At 43.0% G+C, this 18,210-nt stretch overlaps 1 protein-coding gene across 3 annotated transcripts in view; it reads right to left on the bottom strand.

Moving 5' to 3' along the window:
* Window positions 1-212: 212 nt before the first annotated feature.
* The window catches only part of LOC121577577 (E3 ubiquitin-protein ligase RAD18), a 72,724-nt gene continuing 54,726 nt past the window's right edge, over window positions 213-18,210 (bottom strand). For 2 of the 3 annotated variants that reach the window (XM_041891304.2, XM_041891306.2), the window contains 2 exons: window positions 11,187-11,222; window positions 213-599 (listed from right to left, as the gene is read on the bottom strand). In XM_041891304.2, coding sequence (XP_041747238.1) covers window positions 500-599; window positions 11,187-11,222 — 136 coding nt within the window. In that variant the 3' untranslated portion in view covers window positions 213-499. The remainder of the gene's footprint in view (window positions 600-11,186; window positions 11,223-18,210) is intronic. The other variant, XM_041891305.2, reaches the window with a different exon arrangement.

Below are 18,210 nucleotides of genomic sequence, written 5' to 3'. Positions count from 1 at the left end.
CCTCTGATTGCCAACAAGGGTTTTGCCACCAAGTACTAAGTCATGTTTTGCAGAGGGGTCAAATACTTATTTCCCTCATTAAAATGCAAATCAATTTATAACATTTTTGACATGCGTTTTTCTGGATTTTTTTGTTGTTATTCTGTCTCTCACTGTTCAAATAAACCTACCATTAAAATTATAGACTGATCATGTCTTTGTCAGTGGGCAAACGTACAAAATCAGCAGGGGATCAAATACTTTTTTCCCTCACTGTATGTGCTCTTTATGACAGAATGTTAAATTAGGTAGATAAACTGGGTTTTTCTCCACCAAGTTACACTACTCAAAATGCATCTAATTGGTGGAACAACCCACTTATAAAATGACAAATATGTATAAAATGTATTGCATAACTTGCCATATCCTGAAAATTAGCTTAACGTAATTAGATAGAAAGGTGAAGGCATTTAACAGAGTTCAGCTCGACTCCTTCCTGTCCTCTTCCCAGCATTCCTCCTCAGGTTTTCCGGGCTCGTTTTCCCAGGACAAGTGGCGGAGAAGAGTCTTCCTCCTTGGAGCAGGAAGCCCGCTTCCCACTCGAGGCGTTCTCCAAAACTCTGGGGAGAGAAATTCTCAGAAGTGAGTCTGGGGCCTTTGATCATATATCAAGCCCCAGGTTAATGGAGCACAAAGGCCAAATCACATTATTAGAAAATAATAAAGTAGGACAATTCATGACTTCTATGGAGATATTCTCTCACAGACAAATGGAACAGCAACAGGTGTCTATTTTAGCCGGATGAGTCCTGGTTCATGTGGTTGTTCCGGGGGAAAGAACAGTAGAACATTATGGTTCTCTCTCCCATCCCTATGTATATCACCACTAATGATATAGCTAGATTAAAGCACTACTTGACAACAGTGTGTTTCCAGGGAAACGGTGCTGATGTGTTGAAGTGTTGGTCATGGTGGTCTGGATGCAGTTTAGTGCAGATCCTAATTGACTGTCTACGGTCACTGCAGATGGCTAATAACATAAAGGATCTCTCTCTCTGTTCTCTTCTCACATTCCCCTTTGGCCACATACCCATGAACACAAACAGAAGGTCAAGTCTCTGCAGGGGGCAGCAGGTCACAGACCCCTCTACACTGTCAGGCTCAGTATGGCCCTGTGGGGTGCATATAAAAGCATCACTACATGTAAAGCAGGGATGGGCAACTGTGATGGGGGTGGGGGCCACAGAAAAACGGAACTCATCATGAGGGGCCGCAGTGGCTCATGGGTCTGCGTACCCACATCCATACACCCCTCATGCAATTCAACACATTTTGCCATGGGGCAGAGAGAAGATTAGCAATTTTATAACACATTTCATGCAATTGTACTCAATTTGCCATGGGGCGAATATTTTTTTTGCAGTTTTACAGCTAATTTCCTGCAATTCTACACATTTTGCCATAGGGTGGATGCAAATGTTTGCAGTTTTTAATATGATAACTGATGATCAATGGGCTCCACCCCGGTTGGTAATTCAACCATTCTTGCTACAGGTTTACATAGCTGGCCGCTGGACTAACTTACCAATCTAAAATTGTTTTTCTGACATGGGCTAATTAAGTGACTGCTGATGCACAACCAAATTTCGAAATTGCACCTTGTGTATTCTATTATTTTAACTCTCAACAGTAAGTTATTAGTCCACAGGCCTACAAAAGGGGGGCCGCCAGTTGCCCATCCCTGATGTAAAGCATTGGCCTGGCAGGGTGCTGCAGGTCAAAGGGCACAGTCTCAATAAGAGCTATGGTGACCCTTCAGGTCACCCTCCTAGGATTATTTGTATTCTATTTCACCTTTATTTTAGCAGGGAGTCCAATTGAGACCAAGGCCTCTTTTTCAAGGGAGCCTTGCATGAACACAATATATAAAATGTACAACATACAAACATACAATGTAATAAAAGCATTCAATACTACAATCAATTTAAGAAGCAAACACATTCCTCAACAATGAGGTCCTCCATTATGAACTTCAACTGCCCTAAAGGCACCAGAGCATCAAGGTGCAGAGGAGCTCTGCAGATCATTCCATATACAGGGCGCAAAATAACTATGCAGATATACTTAATTCCGAAGAGATCAACGGGACATCTAGAGTTAACCATCCCTGTGATCGGGTCTGCTGACTGGTATGTCTGTAATTTAACAAGAAGCCTTTGTGACCACTGCTATAAAAGAAGCCCATTTTAATTCTTAACTAACTCATCAATATGCTTTTTTGAAAGTTAGCTTTTCGTCAATCCAGATACCCAGATATTTATAAGCCGGGACATGAACAATGTGGGAACCATCCAAATTACATATGCATAAACCAGCTTTTAGGAAAATAACATATACTTAATTTTACCTGCATTAAGTACCTAGTCCAGTTCAACAAAGGCTTTCTGCAAAGCATAAAAGGGAGAATGTAGTTCTGAAAGAGCCTGGTCAACAGAAGGGCCAACAGAATACACAAAAGTATCATCCGCATACAAGGGGAGGTTACAATTTCTTACAGACAAACCAATATTGTTTATATAGATAGTAAAAGTACAGGGTCCAAAATCGACCATTGGGGGACACATTTAGGTAATATCAAGAAAACCTAATTTAACATCATCAGAAGAAACACATTGTGTCCTGTCTGTCAGGTAGTTGTGCTCCAGGGAGCACATGAGGAGCCTTCCAGACCCTAGGGATCACACCCGAAATACAGTCAGGTCCATAATTATTATGTCCAAGACCAAAGAGCTCTCCAAGGATGTCAGGGACAAGATTGTAGACCTACACAAGGCTGGAATGGGCTACAAGACCATCGCCAAGCAGCTTGGTGAGAAGGTGACAACAGTTGGTGCGATTATTCGCAAATGGAAGAAACACAAAAGACCTGTCAATCTCCCTCGGCCTGGGGCTCTATGCAAGATCTCACCTCGTGGAGCTGCAATGATCATGAGAAAGGTGAGGAATCAGCCCAGAACTACACGGGAGGATCTTGTCAATGATAAGGCAGCTGGGACCATAGTCACCAAGAAAACAATTGGTAACACACTACGCCGTGAAGGACTGAAATCCTGCAGCGCCCGCAAGGTCCACCTGCTCAAGAAAGCACATATACAGGCCCGTCTGAAGTTTGCCAATGAACATCTGAATGATTCAGAGGAGAACTGGGTGAAAGTGTTGTGGTCAGATGAGACCAAAATCGAGCTCTTTGGCATCAACTCAACTCGCCGTGTTTGGAGGAGGAGGAATGCTGCCTATGACCCCAAGAACACCATCCCCACCGTCAAACATGGAGATGGAAACATTATGCTTTGTGGTGTTTTTCTGCTAAGGGCACAGGACAACTTCACCGCATCAAAGGGACGATGGACGGGGCCATGTACTGTCAAATCTTGGGTGAGAACCACCTTCCCTCAGCCAGGGCATTGAAAATGGGTCGTGGATGGGTATTCCAGCATGACAATGACCCAAAACACACAACCAAGGCAACAAAGGAGTGGCTCAAGAAGAAGCACATTAAGGTCCTGGAGTGGCCTAGCCAGTCTCCAGACCTTAATCCCATAGAAAATATGTGGAGGGTGCTGAAGGTTCGTGTTGCCAAACGTCAGCCTCGAAAACCTTAATGACTTGGAGAAGATCTGCAAAGAGGAGTGGGACAAAATCCCTCCTGAGATGTGTGCAAACCTGGTGGCCAACTACAAGAAACATCTGACCTCTGTGATTGCCAACAAGGGTTTTGCCACCAAGTACTAAGTCATGTTTTGCAGAGGGGTCAAATACTTATTTCCCTCATTAAAATGCAAATCAATTTATAACATTTTTGACATGCGTTTTTCTGGATTTTTTTGTTGTTATTCTGTCTCTCAATGTTCAAATAAACCTACCATTAAAATTATAGACTGATCATGTCTTTGTAAGTGGGCACATCTTACAAAATCAGCAGGGGATCAAATACTTTTTCCCCTCACTGTATGTATGTATGTATGTATGTATGTATATGTATATATACAGTGGGGAGAACAAGTATTTGATACACTGCCGATTTTGCAGGTTTTCCTACTTACAAAGCATGTAGAGGTCTGTAATATTTATCATAGGTACACTTCAACCGTGAGAGACGGAATCTAAAACAAAAATCCAGAAAATCACATTGTATGATTTTTAAGTAATTAATTTGCATTTTATTGCATGACATAAGTATTTGATCACCTACCAACCAGTAAGAATTCCGTCTCTCACAGACCTGTTAGTTTTTCTTTAAGAAGCCCTCCTGTTCTCCACTCATTACCTGTATTAACTGCACCTGTTTGAACTCGTTACCTGTATAAAAGACACCTGTCCACACACTCAATCAAACAGACTCCAACCTCTCCACAATGGCCAAGACCAGAGAGCTGTGTAAGGACATCAGGGATAAAATTGTAGACCTGCACAAGGCTGGGATGGGCTACAGGACAATAGGCAAGCAGCTTGGTGAGAAGGCAACAACTGTTGGTGCAATTATTAGAAAATGGAAGAAGTTCAAGATGACGGTCAATCACCCTCGGTCTGGGGCTCCATGCAAGATCTCACCTCGTGGGGCATCAATGATCATGAGGAAGGTGAGGGATCAGCCCAGAACTACACGGCAGGACCTGGTCGATGACCTGAAGAGAGCTTGGACCACAGTCTCAAAGAAAACCATTAGTAACACACTACGTCGACGTGGATTAAAATCCTGCAGCGCACGCAAGGTCCCCCTGCTCAAGCCAGCGCATGTCCAGGCCCGTCTGAAGTTTGCCAATGACCATCTGGATGATCCAGAGGAGGAATGGGAGAAGGTCATGTGGTCCGATGAGACAAAAATATAGCTTTTTTTTCTAAACTCCACTCGCCATGTTTGGAGGAAGAAGAAGGATGAGTACAACCCCAAGAACACCATCCCAACCATGAAGCATGGAGGTGGAAACATAATTTTTTGGGGATGCTTTTCTGCAAAGGGGACAGGACGACTGCACCGTATTGAGGGGAGGATGGATGGGGCCATGTATCGCGAGATCTTGGCCAACAACCTCCTTCCCTCAGTAAGAGCATTGAAGATGGGTTGTGGCTGGGTCTTCCAGCATGACAACGACCTGAAACACACAGCCAGGGCAACTAAGGAGTGGCTCCGTAAGAAGCATCTCAAGGTCCTGGAGTGGCCTAGCCAGTCTCCAGACCTGAACCCAATAGAAAATATTTGGAGGGAGCTGATAGTCTGTATTGCCCAGCGACAGCCCCGAAACCTGAAGGATCTGGAGAAGGTCTGTATGGAGGAGTGGGCCAAAATCCCTGCTGCAGTGTGTGCAAACCTGGTCAAGACCTACAGGAAACGTATGATCTCTGTAATTACAAACAAAGGTTTCTGTACCAAATATTAAGTTCTGCTTTTCTGATGTATCAAATACTTATGTCATGCAATAAAATGCAAATTAATTACTTAAAAATCATACAATGTGATTTTCTGGATTTTTGTTTTCGATTCAGTCTCTCACAGTTGAAGTGTATCTATGATAAAAATTACAGACCTCTACATGCTTTGTAAGTAGGAAAACCTGCGAAATCGGCAGTGTATTAAATACTTGTTCTCCCCACTGTATGTATATATCTATACACAGTGGGGAGAACAAGTATTTGATACACTGCCGAATTTGCAGGTTTTCCTACTTACAAAGCATTCTTCCATTTTCTAATAACTGCGCCAAAAGTTGTTGCCTTCTCACCAAGCTGCTTGCCTATTGTCCTGTAGCCCATCCCAGCCTTGTGCATGTCTACAATTTTATCCCTGATGTCCTTACACAGCTCTCTGGTCTTGGCCATTGTGGAGAGGTTGGAGTCTGTTTGATTGAGTGTGTGGACAGGTGTCTTTTATACAGGTAACGAGTTCAAACAGGTGCAGTTAATACAGGTAATGAGTGGAGAACAGGAGGGCTTCTTGAAGAAAAACTAACAGGTCTGTGAGAGCCGGAATTCTTACTGGTTGGTAGGTGATCAAATACTTATGTCATGCAATAAAATGCAAATTAATTACTTAAAAATCATACAATGTGATTTTCTGGAATTTTGTTTTCGATTCAGTCTCTCACAGTTGAAGTGTATCTATGATAAAAATTACAGACCTCTACATGCTTTGTAAGTAGGAAAACCTGCAAAATCGGCAGTGTATCAAATACTTGTTCTCCCCACTGTGTGTGTGTGTGTGTGTATATATATATATATATATATATATATATATACACACACACACACACAGTGGGGGAAAAAAAAGTATTTAGTAAGCCACCAATTGTGCAAGTTCTCCCACTTAAAAAGATGAGAGAGGCCTGTAATTTTCATCATAGGTACACGTGAACTATGACAGACAAATTGAGAATTTTTTTCTCCAGAAAATCACATTGTAGAAGAAATCAACTGTGGGAGCAATTATTAGGATATGGAAGACATACAAGACCACTGATAATCTCCCTCGATCTGGGGCTCCACGCAAGATCTCACCCCGTGGGGTCAAAATGATCACAAGAACGGTGAGCAAAAATCCCAGAACCACACGGGGGGACCTAGTGAATGACCTGCAGAGAGCTGGGACCAAAGTAACAAAGCCTACCATCAGTAACACACTACGCCGCCAGGGACTCAAATCCTGCAGTGCCAGACGTGCCCCCCTGCTTAAGCCAGTACATGTCCAGGCCCATCTGAAGTTTGCTAGAGTGCATTTGGATGATCCAGAAGAGGATTGGGAGAATGTCATATGGTCAGATGAAACCAAAATATAACTTTTTGGTAAAAACTCAACTCGTCGTGTTTGGAGGACAAAGATTGCTGAGTTGCATCCAAAGAACACCATACCTACTGTGAAGCATGGGGGTGGAAACATCATGCTTTGGGGCTGTTTTTCTGCAAAGGGACCAGGACGACTGATCCGTGTAAAGGAAAGAATGAATGGGGCCATGTATCGTGAGATTTTGAGTGAAAACCTCCTTCATCAGCAAGGGCATTGAAGATGAAACGTGGCTGGGTCTTTCAGCATGACAATGATCCCAAACACACCACCCGGGCAACGAAGGAGTGGCTTCGTAAGAAGCATTTCAAGGTCCTGGAGTGGCCTAGCCAGTCTCCAGATCTCAACCCCATAGAAAATCTTTGGAGGGAGTTGAAAGTCTGTGTTGCCCAGCGACAGCCCCAAAACATCACTGCTCTAGAGGAGATCTGCATGGAGGAATGGGCCAAAATACCAGCAACAGTGTGTGAAAACCTTGTGAAGACTTACAGAAAACGTTTGACCTGTGTCATTGCCAACAAAGGGTATATAACAAAGTATTGAGAAACTTTTGTTATTGACCAAATACTTATTTTCCACCATAATTTGCAAATAAATTCATTAAAAATCCTACAATGTGATTTTCTGGATTTTTTTCCCTAATTTTGTCTGTCATAGTTGACGTGTACCTATGATGAAAATTACAGGCCTCTCTCATCTTTTTAAGTGGGAGAACTTGCATAATTGGTGGCTGACTAAATACTTTTTTTTACCCCCACTGTATGTATGTATGTATATAAACCGTGAAGCATGGAGGTGGAAACATCATTCTTTGGGGATGCTTTTCTGCAAAGGGGACAGGACGACTGCACCGTATTGAGGGGAGGATGGATGGGGCCATGTATCGCAAGATCTTGGCCAACAACCTCCTTCCCTCAGTAAGAGCATTGAAGATGGGTCATGGCTGGGTCTTCCAGCATGACAACGACCCGAAACACACAGCCAGGGCAACTAAGGAGTGTCTCCGTAAGAAGCATCTCAAGGTCCTGGAGTGGCCTAGCCAGTCTCCAGACCTGAACACAATAGAAAATCTTTGGAGGGAGCTGAAAGTCCGTATTGCCCAGCGACAGCCCCAAAACCTGAAGGATCTGGAGAAGGTCTGTATGGAGGAGTGGGCCAAAATCCCTGCTGCAGTGTGTGCAAACCTGGTCAAGACCTACAGGAAACGTATGATCTCTGTAATTGCAAACAATGGTTTCTGTACCAAATATTAAGTTCTGCTTTTCTGATGTATCAAATACTTATGTCATGCAATAAAATGCAAATTAATTACTTAAAAATCATACAATGTGATTTTTTGGATTTTTGTTTTAGATTCCGTCTCTCAAAGTTGAAGTGTACCTATTATAAAAATGACAGACCTCCACATGCTTTGTAAGTAGGAAAACCTGCAAAATCGGCAGTGTATCAAATACTTGTTCTCCCCACTGTATATATATAAAACATGGGGGATTGGAAGTGATGCAGACAATTACATTGATGGAAGTTACAATCTATCTGCAATATTAAGCTGATCTTACCCACATCCCCCCCAAAAAAGAAAAAATAAATGATTAATTGGCCACAAAATGTACATTTTAAAATGGCCATCTCAGTCTGAAAACAGGGGTGTCAATACGTTTGACCCCTACCATTGAGGAAAAAAAAGATTACTTGTTAAACAAAATATTTTTCTCTTAGCAATTGTATTAGTATAAAATTGTACACTGTGTGTACAAACATTAAGAACACCTTCCTACTATTGAGTTGTACACTCAGTGTATAATTCCCAATTTTTTTAGCCTACAATATAGCTCATTATTTGAATAATTTATTTTATACAGTCATTTATGCTCATCTTTATCAAGGGTGTCAATAATTTTGGACCCCACTATCTGTGCTCCAGGTCTGAATGAAATCGCCCCACCTGACCTTCCAAGGCCTGATTTCAAATGATGAAATCTCAGAGACGGCGTGCATTTCCTATTGCTTTCTCCTGAACTTTCTCACCTCTTCCTCTCCATGTCTGCTCGGCCTCTTATCGCCAGGGTGATGTAGAGAAACCTGAGAAGCAGTCACACGATGTTCTCTCCGAGAAAAAACGCATTTAAATTAATTAACACCAAGGGTAAGCTGGTTTTCGGGTCGACAATCTGCCCAAATAATTTTCCACCATCTACGTTTCATGTGGAATAACCGGAATAGACTGTCGCCTCTAAGAAGAGAAGTTATGTGCTCCCCTCCCTCTCATAGCAACTTTGTTACAATGAGAGAGGACACTTGCCAGGAAAAACTCAAATTAATAGTTCATTTTGAACGCTGCCTAGTTTATCACATTTTGTAGGCCACCTCCTCATCATACCAATTATACAAAGTTTTACTCTTATACACCAACACAAACACACACTAGAGTCCTGCATCGTGTCGGATACCCACGGTTCCCTGCAGCCATATCTCAGACTGCCCATCTTAATGTTTTATTTTTATTGGCCAGTCTGAGATATGGCTTTTTCTTTGCAACTCTGCCTAGGTCAGCATCCCGGAGTCGCCTCTTCACTGTTGACGTTGAGACTGGTGATTTGCAGGTACTATTAAATGAAGCTGCCAGTTGAGGACCTGTGAGGTGTCTGTTTCTCAAACTAGACACTAATGTATTTGTCCTTTTGCTCAGTTGTGCACCGGGGCCTCCCACTCCTCATTCTATTCTGGTTAGAGCCAGTTTGTGCTGTTCTGTGAAGGGAGTAGTACACAGCGTTGTACGAGATCTTCAGTTTCTTGGCAATTTCTCGCATGGAAAAGCCTTAATTTCTCAGAACAAGAATAGACTGACGAGTTTCAGAAGAAAGTTATTTGTTTCTGGCCATTTTGAGCCTGTAATCGAACCCACAATTGCTGATGCTCCAGATACTCAACTAGTCTCAAGAAGGCTAGTTTTATTGCTTCTTTAATCAGCACAATAGTTTTCAGCTGTGCTAACATAATTGCAAAAGGGTTTTCTAATGATCAATTTGCCTTTTAAAACGATCAACTTGGATTAGCAAACACAACGTGCCATTGGAACACAGGACTGATGGTTGCTGATAATGGGCCTCTGTATGCCTATGTAGATATTCCATTAAAAATCTGCCGTTTCCAGCTACAATAGCCATTTACAACATTAACAATGTCTACACTGTATTTCTGATCAATTTTATGTTATTTTAATGGACAAAAAAATTGCTTTTCTTTCGTAAACAAGGAAATGTCTAAGGGATCCCAAACTTTTGAACGGTAGTGTATGTGTATATATATATATATATATATATATATAGTTTTTTTAGGAACTCAGTCGGGGTGTCGACTTACTGTTGAGAGTTAGAATAGTAGAATACACAAGGTGCAATTTCTAAATTTGGTTGTGCACAAGCAGTTTTTATCTTATGTCAGTCACTCAATTAGCCCATGTCAGTTAACATTTTTTAGATTGGTAAATTCATCTAGCCAGCTACCTAAACTTGTAGTATTCATGGTTGAATTACCGACCGTGGGACCCCCATTGATTTAGTTAGTCCCTCTCACTCATATATGATTAAAAACCGCAAATAAAATCTTCACCCAAGGCAAAATGTGTACAATTGCAGGAAATTATCTGCAAAACTGCATTTTTTTTGCAACTGAATGAAATTTGTTATAAAATTCCAAAGAATCTTCTCTGCACCCCATGGCAAAATGTGTAGAATTAGAGCAAACTTGCTTTAAAATGCACAATTTTCTCTACACCCCATGGCAAAATGTGTAGAATTGCAGGAAATGAACTGTAATACTTCAAATATTTCCTCTGTGCTGTCAAGAGGGGGACCGCTAAAATGTTTTGCCCCAAAAGGCTAGGGCCGGCTCTGACTGCATGTGTGGGTATGCAGACCCGCGAGCCACTGCGGCCCCTCATGGTAAGTTCAGATTTTTTGTGGCCCCCACCCTAATCAAAGTTGCCATCCCTGAGCTAGATGGAAGGAGCTATTGATAGCATGCAGCAAAGACATGACGTATATAAACTTAAAAAAATACAACTATAGTGTAGCAGTTTGGTAATGGAAAAAGCATTCATTTGTGTCAAGTCAAGCGAGACAGCTGTCCTGGCAGATGCCTTAGTAATTTCACAAGGAGGCCTACAATTACCTGCTTTTGGTAATGGTAATTTCCCTGCATCAGCTAACTCCAAATGACAAAAACCCAGCAGAGTGAACTGAGCAGAAGAATGCATTTCTCCAACAGATGACAACAGTGGCAACATGGCTGGAGCTGACATGGATGATAATGATGATGAACATCAGGAGTGTGTTTTGTTATTAACTTTGTCTGAAGAGCAGTCACTTACTCAAAGCATCTGCCAGCGAAGATGTTGGAGACGGAGCTGAAAAAACAGAACATACCATTAATAAACTTCTCAGAGCATCAGTCAGTCATCACAGAAGAGCATCACTTCATTGGAACAAAGAGGTGAGAGAGCAAGCTAGCACCTGATAGCAACGCAGTACAAAAGTACCACTGAGAGAGAGAGAGAGAGAGAGACAGTCATTGGCACCAACACCACCAGGCTATAGGACCATAACACTCCTGAATCTGTCACTGATGTCTGTGGACTTTCACTTCTCTTAGCTCAGCATTTATCACACATCTCATCAGCAGCCCTCCCTTGCCATAGGAGGGTGGGGATGAATCAGCAGGTCCCTCACTGCAGCCGGCTGGAGACTGGGTCGGGCTGAGGAGGCAGAAGACCTATGCTCAGGCAGAGGTTGGGCTGGGCTCTGTGACCCAGTGGGCTGGGCTGAGGGATCAAGGCTCTCGGCTAGGTTGGCCTGTGAGATGATTGCTTTAATGAAAAGCCCAGGAATAATGAGCAGCAGCCCTGCGGTGGAAATTGGCAAGCTGGAGGCCGCATCCTAACGAGGTACAGCCTGCCACAGGGAACACTGTAAAACGTTGCTAAAAAAGTCATGCCTCTAAAGGCCATGGTGACTCACAGCTCTGGGTCTGGGAAAGAAAGGGCATAAGCTGTAGGATTTATACCAGCCAGGCTTCACATGGCTGACTGAACCTGGGGGATGATATGGGATTCAGAGATCAGTGAACCTGGGGGATGATATGGGATTCAGAGATCAGCATGGGGCACACAAACAAGATAAAAGGTCAACCCAGCTTTCAGGAAATGTTGGATCCTACGCAAACAAGAGGAAAGTGTAGGTACAAAGTAGATTTTCTTCCACTCTCTGGCATTCCTTATGGCCAGAGGTGATGACAAAAATCACACTTGGCGATGCTAACCCTTTCGATTTTATCATGTTGAGTTCAAATATCAGGAAAATGAAAGCACTTCACAGAGTAATTTCTTCCCTGGTTTCTGTAGAAGCACCTTTGGCAGCATTTACAGCTGTGTGTCTTTCTGGGTAAATCTCTAAGAGCTTTCCACACCTGGATTGTGCAATATTTGCCATTATTCTTTTCAAAATTCTTCAAGCTCTGTCAAATTGGTTGTTGATCATTGCTAGACAACCATTTTCAGGTCTTGACATACAGTTTTAACTTAAATCTACTTGAAAATCTAACTCGGCAGCTCAGGAACATTCACTGTCTTCTTGGTAAGCAAATTGTAGATTTGTCCTTGTGTTTTAGATTATTGTCCTGCTGAAAGATGAATTCATCTAACAGTGTCTGGGGGAAAGCAGACTGAACCAGGTTTTCATCTAAGATTTTGCCTGTGCAAAATTCAGTTTATTTTTTATCCTGAAAAACTCCCCAGTCCTTAACCATTACAAGCACACCCATAACATGATGTAGCCACCACCATTCTTGAAAATGTGGAGAGTGGTACTCAGAGTATTCCCCAAACATAACACTGTATTCAGGACAAAAAGTGAATTGCTTTGCCACATATTTTGCAGTATTACTTTAGTGCCTTGTTGCAAACAGGATGCATGTTTTGGAATATTCTGTACAGGCTTCGTTCTTTTCACTCTGTCAATTAGGTTAGTATTGTGGAGTAACTACAATGTTGTTGATCCATCCATCCACTAAACTCTGCAACTGTTTTAAAGTCACCATTGGCCTCACAGGGAAATCCCTGAGTGGTTTCCTTCCTCTCCGGCAACTGAGTTAGGAAGGACGCCTGCATTTTTGTAGTGACTGAGTGTATTGATACACCATCCAAAGTGTAATTAATAACTTACCCATGCTCAAATGGATATTCAATGTCTGCTTTTTTTTTACCCATCTACCAACAGGTGCCCTACTTTCCAAGGCATTGGAAAACCTCCCTGGTCTTTGTGGTTGAAATTCACTGCTTGACTGAGATACCTTAAAGATATTTGTATGTGGGGTACAGAGATGAGGTAGTCATTCAAAAATCATGTTAAACACTATTATTTTACACAGAGCGAGTCCATGCAACTTATTATGTAACTTGTTAAGTACATTTTTACTCCTGAACTTATTTAGGCTTGCCATAACAAAGGGGTTGAATACTTATTGACTGAAGACATTTCAGCTTTTCATTTTATTTAAATTGTTAAAAAAATTGAAGGGCATCCCGAGTGGCGCAGCGGTCTAAAGCAATGCATCACAGTGGTTGAGGCGTCACTACAGATCCGGGTTCGATCCCGGGCTGTGTTACAGCCGGCCGCGACCTGGAGACCCAGAAGGCGGTGCACAATTGGCCCAGTGTCGTCCGGGTCAGGGGAGGATTTGGCCGGCCGGAATGTCCTTGTCCCATCGCGCTCTAGTGACTCCTGTGGCGGGCCGGGCGCATGCACGCTAACACGGTTGGCAGTTGTACGGTGTTTCCTCTGACACATTGGTGCGGCTAGCTTCCGGGTTAAGTGAGCAGTGTGTCAAGAAGCAGTGCGGCTTGGCAGGGTCGTGTTTCGGAGGACGCATGGCTCTCGACCTCCGCCTCTCCCGAGTCCATACGGGAGTTGCAGCGATGGGAAAAGACTAACTACCAATTGGATACCAAAAAATTAGGGAGAAAAAGGGGTAAAAAATTAAAAACAATTTGACATTATGGGGTATTGTGTGTAGGCCAGTGACAAAGAATCTCGATTAAATTTTTCAGGATGTAAAAAGTCAAGGGGTGTAAAAACTTTCTGAAGGCACCGTATATAAATACTAGTGCATTATGCCACATGGAAGACACACACTGAGTATACCAAACATTTGGAACACCTTCCAAATATTGACACACACCGGTGCGCCTGGCACCTACTACCATACCCCGTTCAAAGGCACTTAAATATTTTGTCTTGCCCATTGACCCTCAATGGCACACATACACAATCCATGTATCAATTGTCTCAAGGCTTAAAAATCCTTCTTTAACCTGTCTCCTCCCCTTAATCTACACTGATTGAAGTGGATTTAACAAGTGACATCAATAAGGGATCATAGCGTTCACCTGGTCAGTCTGTATAATGGCATGAACAGGTTTTCCTAATGTTGTGTATGGGAGTCATTTTGGACAGGAGGAATTTAAGGGCCAAGAGAAACCGAGCACCCCCCAGGCCAGACTTGAGGGTCTTTAGAATTGTACAGCTCCCAAATATTTATCAGGAGTGATCATTATGACGTACCCCAACATCAACACAGTATAGCCCGAGGCCCACATACAGTGCATTCGGAAAGTATTCAGACCCATTAACTTTTTCCACTTTGTTACGTTACAGCCTTACTCTAAAATGGATTAAAGATAAATACAGTACCCGTCAAAAGTTTGGACACACCAACTCATTCAAGGGTTTTTCTTTATTTTCACTATTTTTTATATTGTATAATAATAGTGAAGACATCAAAACTATGAAATAACACATATGGAATCATGTAGTAACAAAAACAGTGTTAAACAAATCCAAATATATTTTATATTTGAGATTCTTCAAATAGCCACCCTTTGCCTTGATGACAGCTTTGCACACTCTTGGCATTCTCTCAACCAGCTTTATGAGGTAGTCACCTGGAATGCATTTAAATTAACAGGTGGTGCCTTCTTAAAAAAGTTAATTTGTGGAATTTCTTTCCTTCTTAATGCGTTTGAGACAATCAGTTGTGTAGGGGTGGGGGTGGGGTGGGGTGGGGGGGTGGGGGGGGTGTATACTGAAGATAGCCCTATTTGGTAAAATACCAAGTCTATATTATGGCAAGAAAAGCTCAAATAAGCAAAGAGAAATGACAGTCCATCATTATTTTAGGACATGAAGGTCAGTCAATACGGAACATTTCAAGAACTTTGAAAGTTTCTTCAAGTGCAGTCGCAAAAACGATCAAGCGCTATGATGAAACTGACTCTAATGAGGACCGCCACAGGAATGGAAGACCCAGAGTTACCTCTGCTGCAGAGAATGTTCAATAGAGTTACCAGCCTCAGAAATTGCAGCGCAAATAGATGCTTCACAGAGTTCAAGTAACAGACACATCTCAACATGTTCAGAGGAGACTGTGTGAATCAGGCCTTCATGAACGAATTGCTGCAAAGAAACCATTACTAAAGGACACCAATAAGAAGAAGAGACTTGCTTGGACCAGTTTAAATTTGTTCTTTGGTCTGGAGTCCAAATTTGAAATGTTTGGTTCCAACAGCTGTGTCTTTGTGAGACGCGGTGTGGGTGAACGGATGATCTCCGCATGTGTATTTCCCACAGTAAAGCATGGAGGAGGTGGTGTTATGGTGTGGGGGTGCTTTGCTGGTGACACGGTCTGTGATTTAATTAGAATTCAAGGCACACTTAACCAGCATGGCTACCACAGCATTCTGCAGCGATACGCCATCCCATCTGGTTTGGGCTTAGTGGGACTATCATTTGTTTTTCAACAGTACAATGACCCAACACACCTCCAGGCTGTGTAAGGGCTATTTTACGAAGAAGGAGATTGATGGAGTGCTGCATCAGATGACCTGGTCTCCACAATCCCCCGACCTCAACCCAATTGAGATGGTTTGGGATGAGTCAGACCGCAGAGTGAAGGTAAAGCAGCCAACAATTACTCAGAATATGTGGGAACTCCTTCAAGACTGTTGGAATGCCAAGAGTGTGCAAAGCTGTCATCAAGGGTGGATATTTGAAGAATCTCAAATATAAAATATATTTTGATTTGTTTAACATTTTTTTGATTAATACATGGTTCCATATGTGTTATTTCATAATTTTGATGTCTTCACTATTATTCTACAACATAGAAAATACTAAAAATTACTAAGCTAAGGATCTTGGACTAAACACCTCCCTCTGCAACTGGATCCTGGACTTCCTGACGGGCCGCCCCCAGGTGGTACGGTAGGTAACAACACATCTGCCACGCTGATCCACAACACGGGGGCCCCTCAGGGGTGCGTGCTCAGTCCCCCCCTGTACTCCCTGTTCACCCATGACTGCATGGTCAGGCACGACTCCAACACCATCATTAAGTTTGCTGACGACACAACAGTGGTAGGCCTGATCACCGACAACGATGAGACAGCCTATAGGGAAGAGGTATGAGACCTGGCCGTGTGGTGCCAGGATAACAACCTCTCCCTCAAAGTGATCAAGACAAAGGAGATGATTGTGGACTACAGGAAAAAAAGAGGACTGAGCACGCCCCCATTCTCATCAACAGGGCTGTAGTGGAACAGGTTGAGAGCTTCAAGTTCCTTGGTGTCCACATCACCAACGAACTATCATGGTCCAAACACACACCAAGACAGTCGTGAAGAGGTCACGACAAAGCCTATTCCACCTCAGGAGACTGAAAAGATTTGGCATGGGTCCTCAGATCCTCAAAAAGTTCTACAGCTGCACCAGAGAGCATCCTGACTGGTTGCATCAACGCCTGGTATGGCAACTGCTCGGCTTCCGACCGCAAGGCACTACAGAGGGTGGTGCGTACGGCCCAGTACATCACTGGGGCCAAGCTTCCTGCCATCCAGGACCTCTATACCATGCGGTGTCAGAGGAAGGCCGCTTTGTCAAAGACTCCAGCCACCCTAGTCATAGACTGTTCTCTCTGCTACTGCACGGCAAGCGGTACCGGAGTGCCAAGTCTAGGTCCAAAAGGCTTCTCAACAGCTTCTACCCGTACTATTTGCACTGCCCACCCACCCCCATCCCCCTCTTTTACGCTGCTGCTACTCTGTCTATTATTTATGCATGGTCACTTTAACTCTACCCACATGTACATATTACATCTTTAGTTATTTGCAAAACATTTTTTTACTTAACACTTCAAAAAAAACAAATCTTTAAAAAATACATTGCTGGTTAAGGGCTTGTAAGTAAGCATTTCACTGCAATGTCTACACCTGTTGTATTTGGCGCATGTGGCAAATTATTTGATTTGCTTTGATATAAAGAAAAACCATTGAATCAGTAGGTGTGTCCAAACTTTTGACTGGTACTGTATATTCTCATCAATCTACACACAATACCCCATAATGACGAAGCGAAAACAGGTTTTTATAAATTGTTGCAAATCTATTAAAAATAAAAAACAGAAATACCTTATTTTCATAAGCATTCAGGCCCTTCGCGATGAGACTCGAAATTGAGCTCAGGTGCATCCTGTTTCCATTGATCATCCTTGAGTTGTTTCTACAACTTAATTGGAGTTAATCTGTGGTAAATTCAATTGATTGGACATGATTTGGAAAGGCACACACCTGTCTATATAAGGTCCCACAGTTGACAGTGCCAAGAGGTCGAAGGAATTGACCGTAGAGCTCTGAGACAAGATTGTGTCGAGGCACATATCTGAGGAAGGGTACCAAAACATTTCTGCAGCGTTGAAGGTCCCCAAGAACAGAGTGGCCTTCATCATTCTTAAATGGAAAATGTTTGCAACCACCAAGACTCTTCCTAGAGCTGGCTGCCCGGCCAAACTGAGCAATCGGGGGAGATGGGCATTGGTCAGGGAGGTGACCAAGAACCCGATGGTCACTCTGACAGAGCTCCAGAGTTCCTCTGTGGCGATAGGAGAACCTTCCAGAAGGACAACCATCTCTGCAGCACTCCACCAATCAGGGCATTATGGTGGAGTGGCCAGATGGAAGCTACTCCTCAGCAAAAGGCACATGATAGCCCGCTTGGAGTTTGCCAAAAGGCACCTAAAGGACTCTCAGATCATAAGAAATAAGATTCTCTGGTCTGATGAAACCAAGATTGAACTCTTTGGCCTGAATGCCAAGCATCACGTCTTGAGGAAAGCAGGCACCGCTCATACCATCCCTGCGGTGAAGCATGGTGGTGGCAGCATCATGCAGCAGGGACTGGGAGACTAGTCAGGATCGAGGGAAAGATGAACGGAGCAAAGTACAGAGAGATCTTTGATGAAAACCTGCTCCAGAGCACTCAGGACCTCAGACTTGGGGCAAAGGTTCA

Source organism: Coregonus clupeaformis, chromosome 12 (assembly GCF_020615455.1).
Source record: "Coregonus clupeaformis isolate EN_2021a chromosome 12, ASM2061545v1, whole genome shotgun sequence".
NCBI lineage: Eukaryota > Metazoa > Chordata > Actinopteri > Salmoniformes > Salmonidae > Coregonus > Coregonus clupeaformis.
Note: the sequence above shows the minus strand (reverse complement) of the source record. Positions and strands in the feature narration are given on the sequence as shown.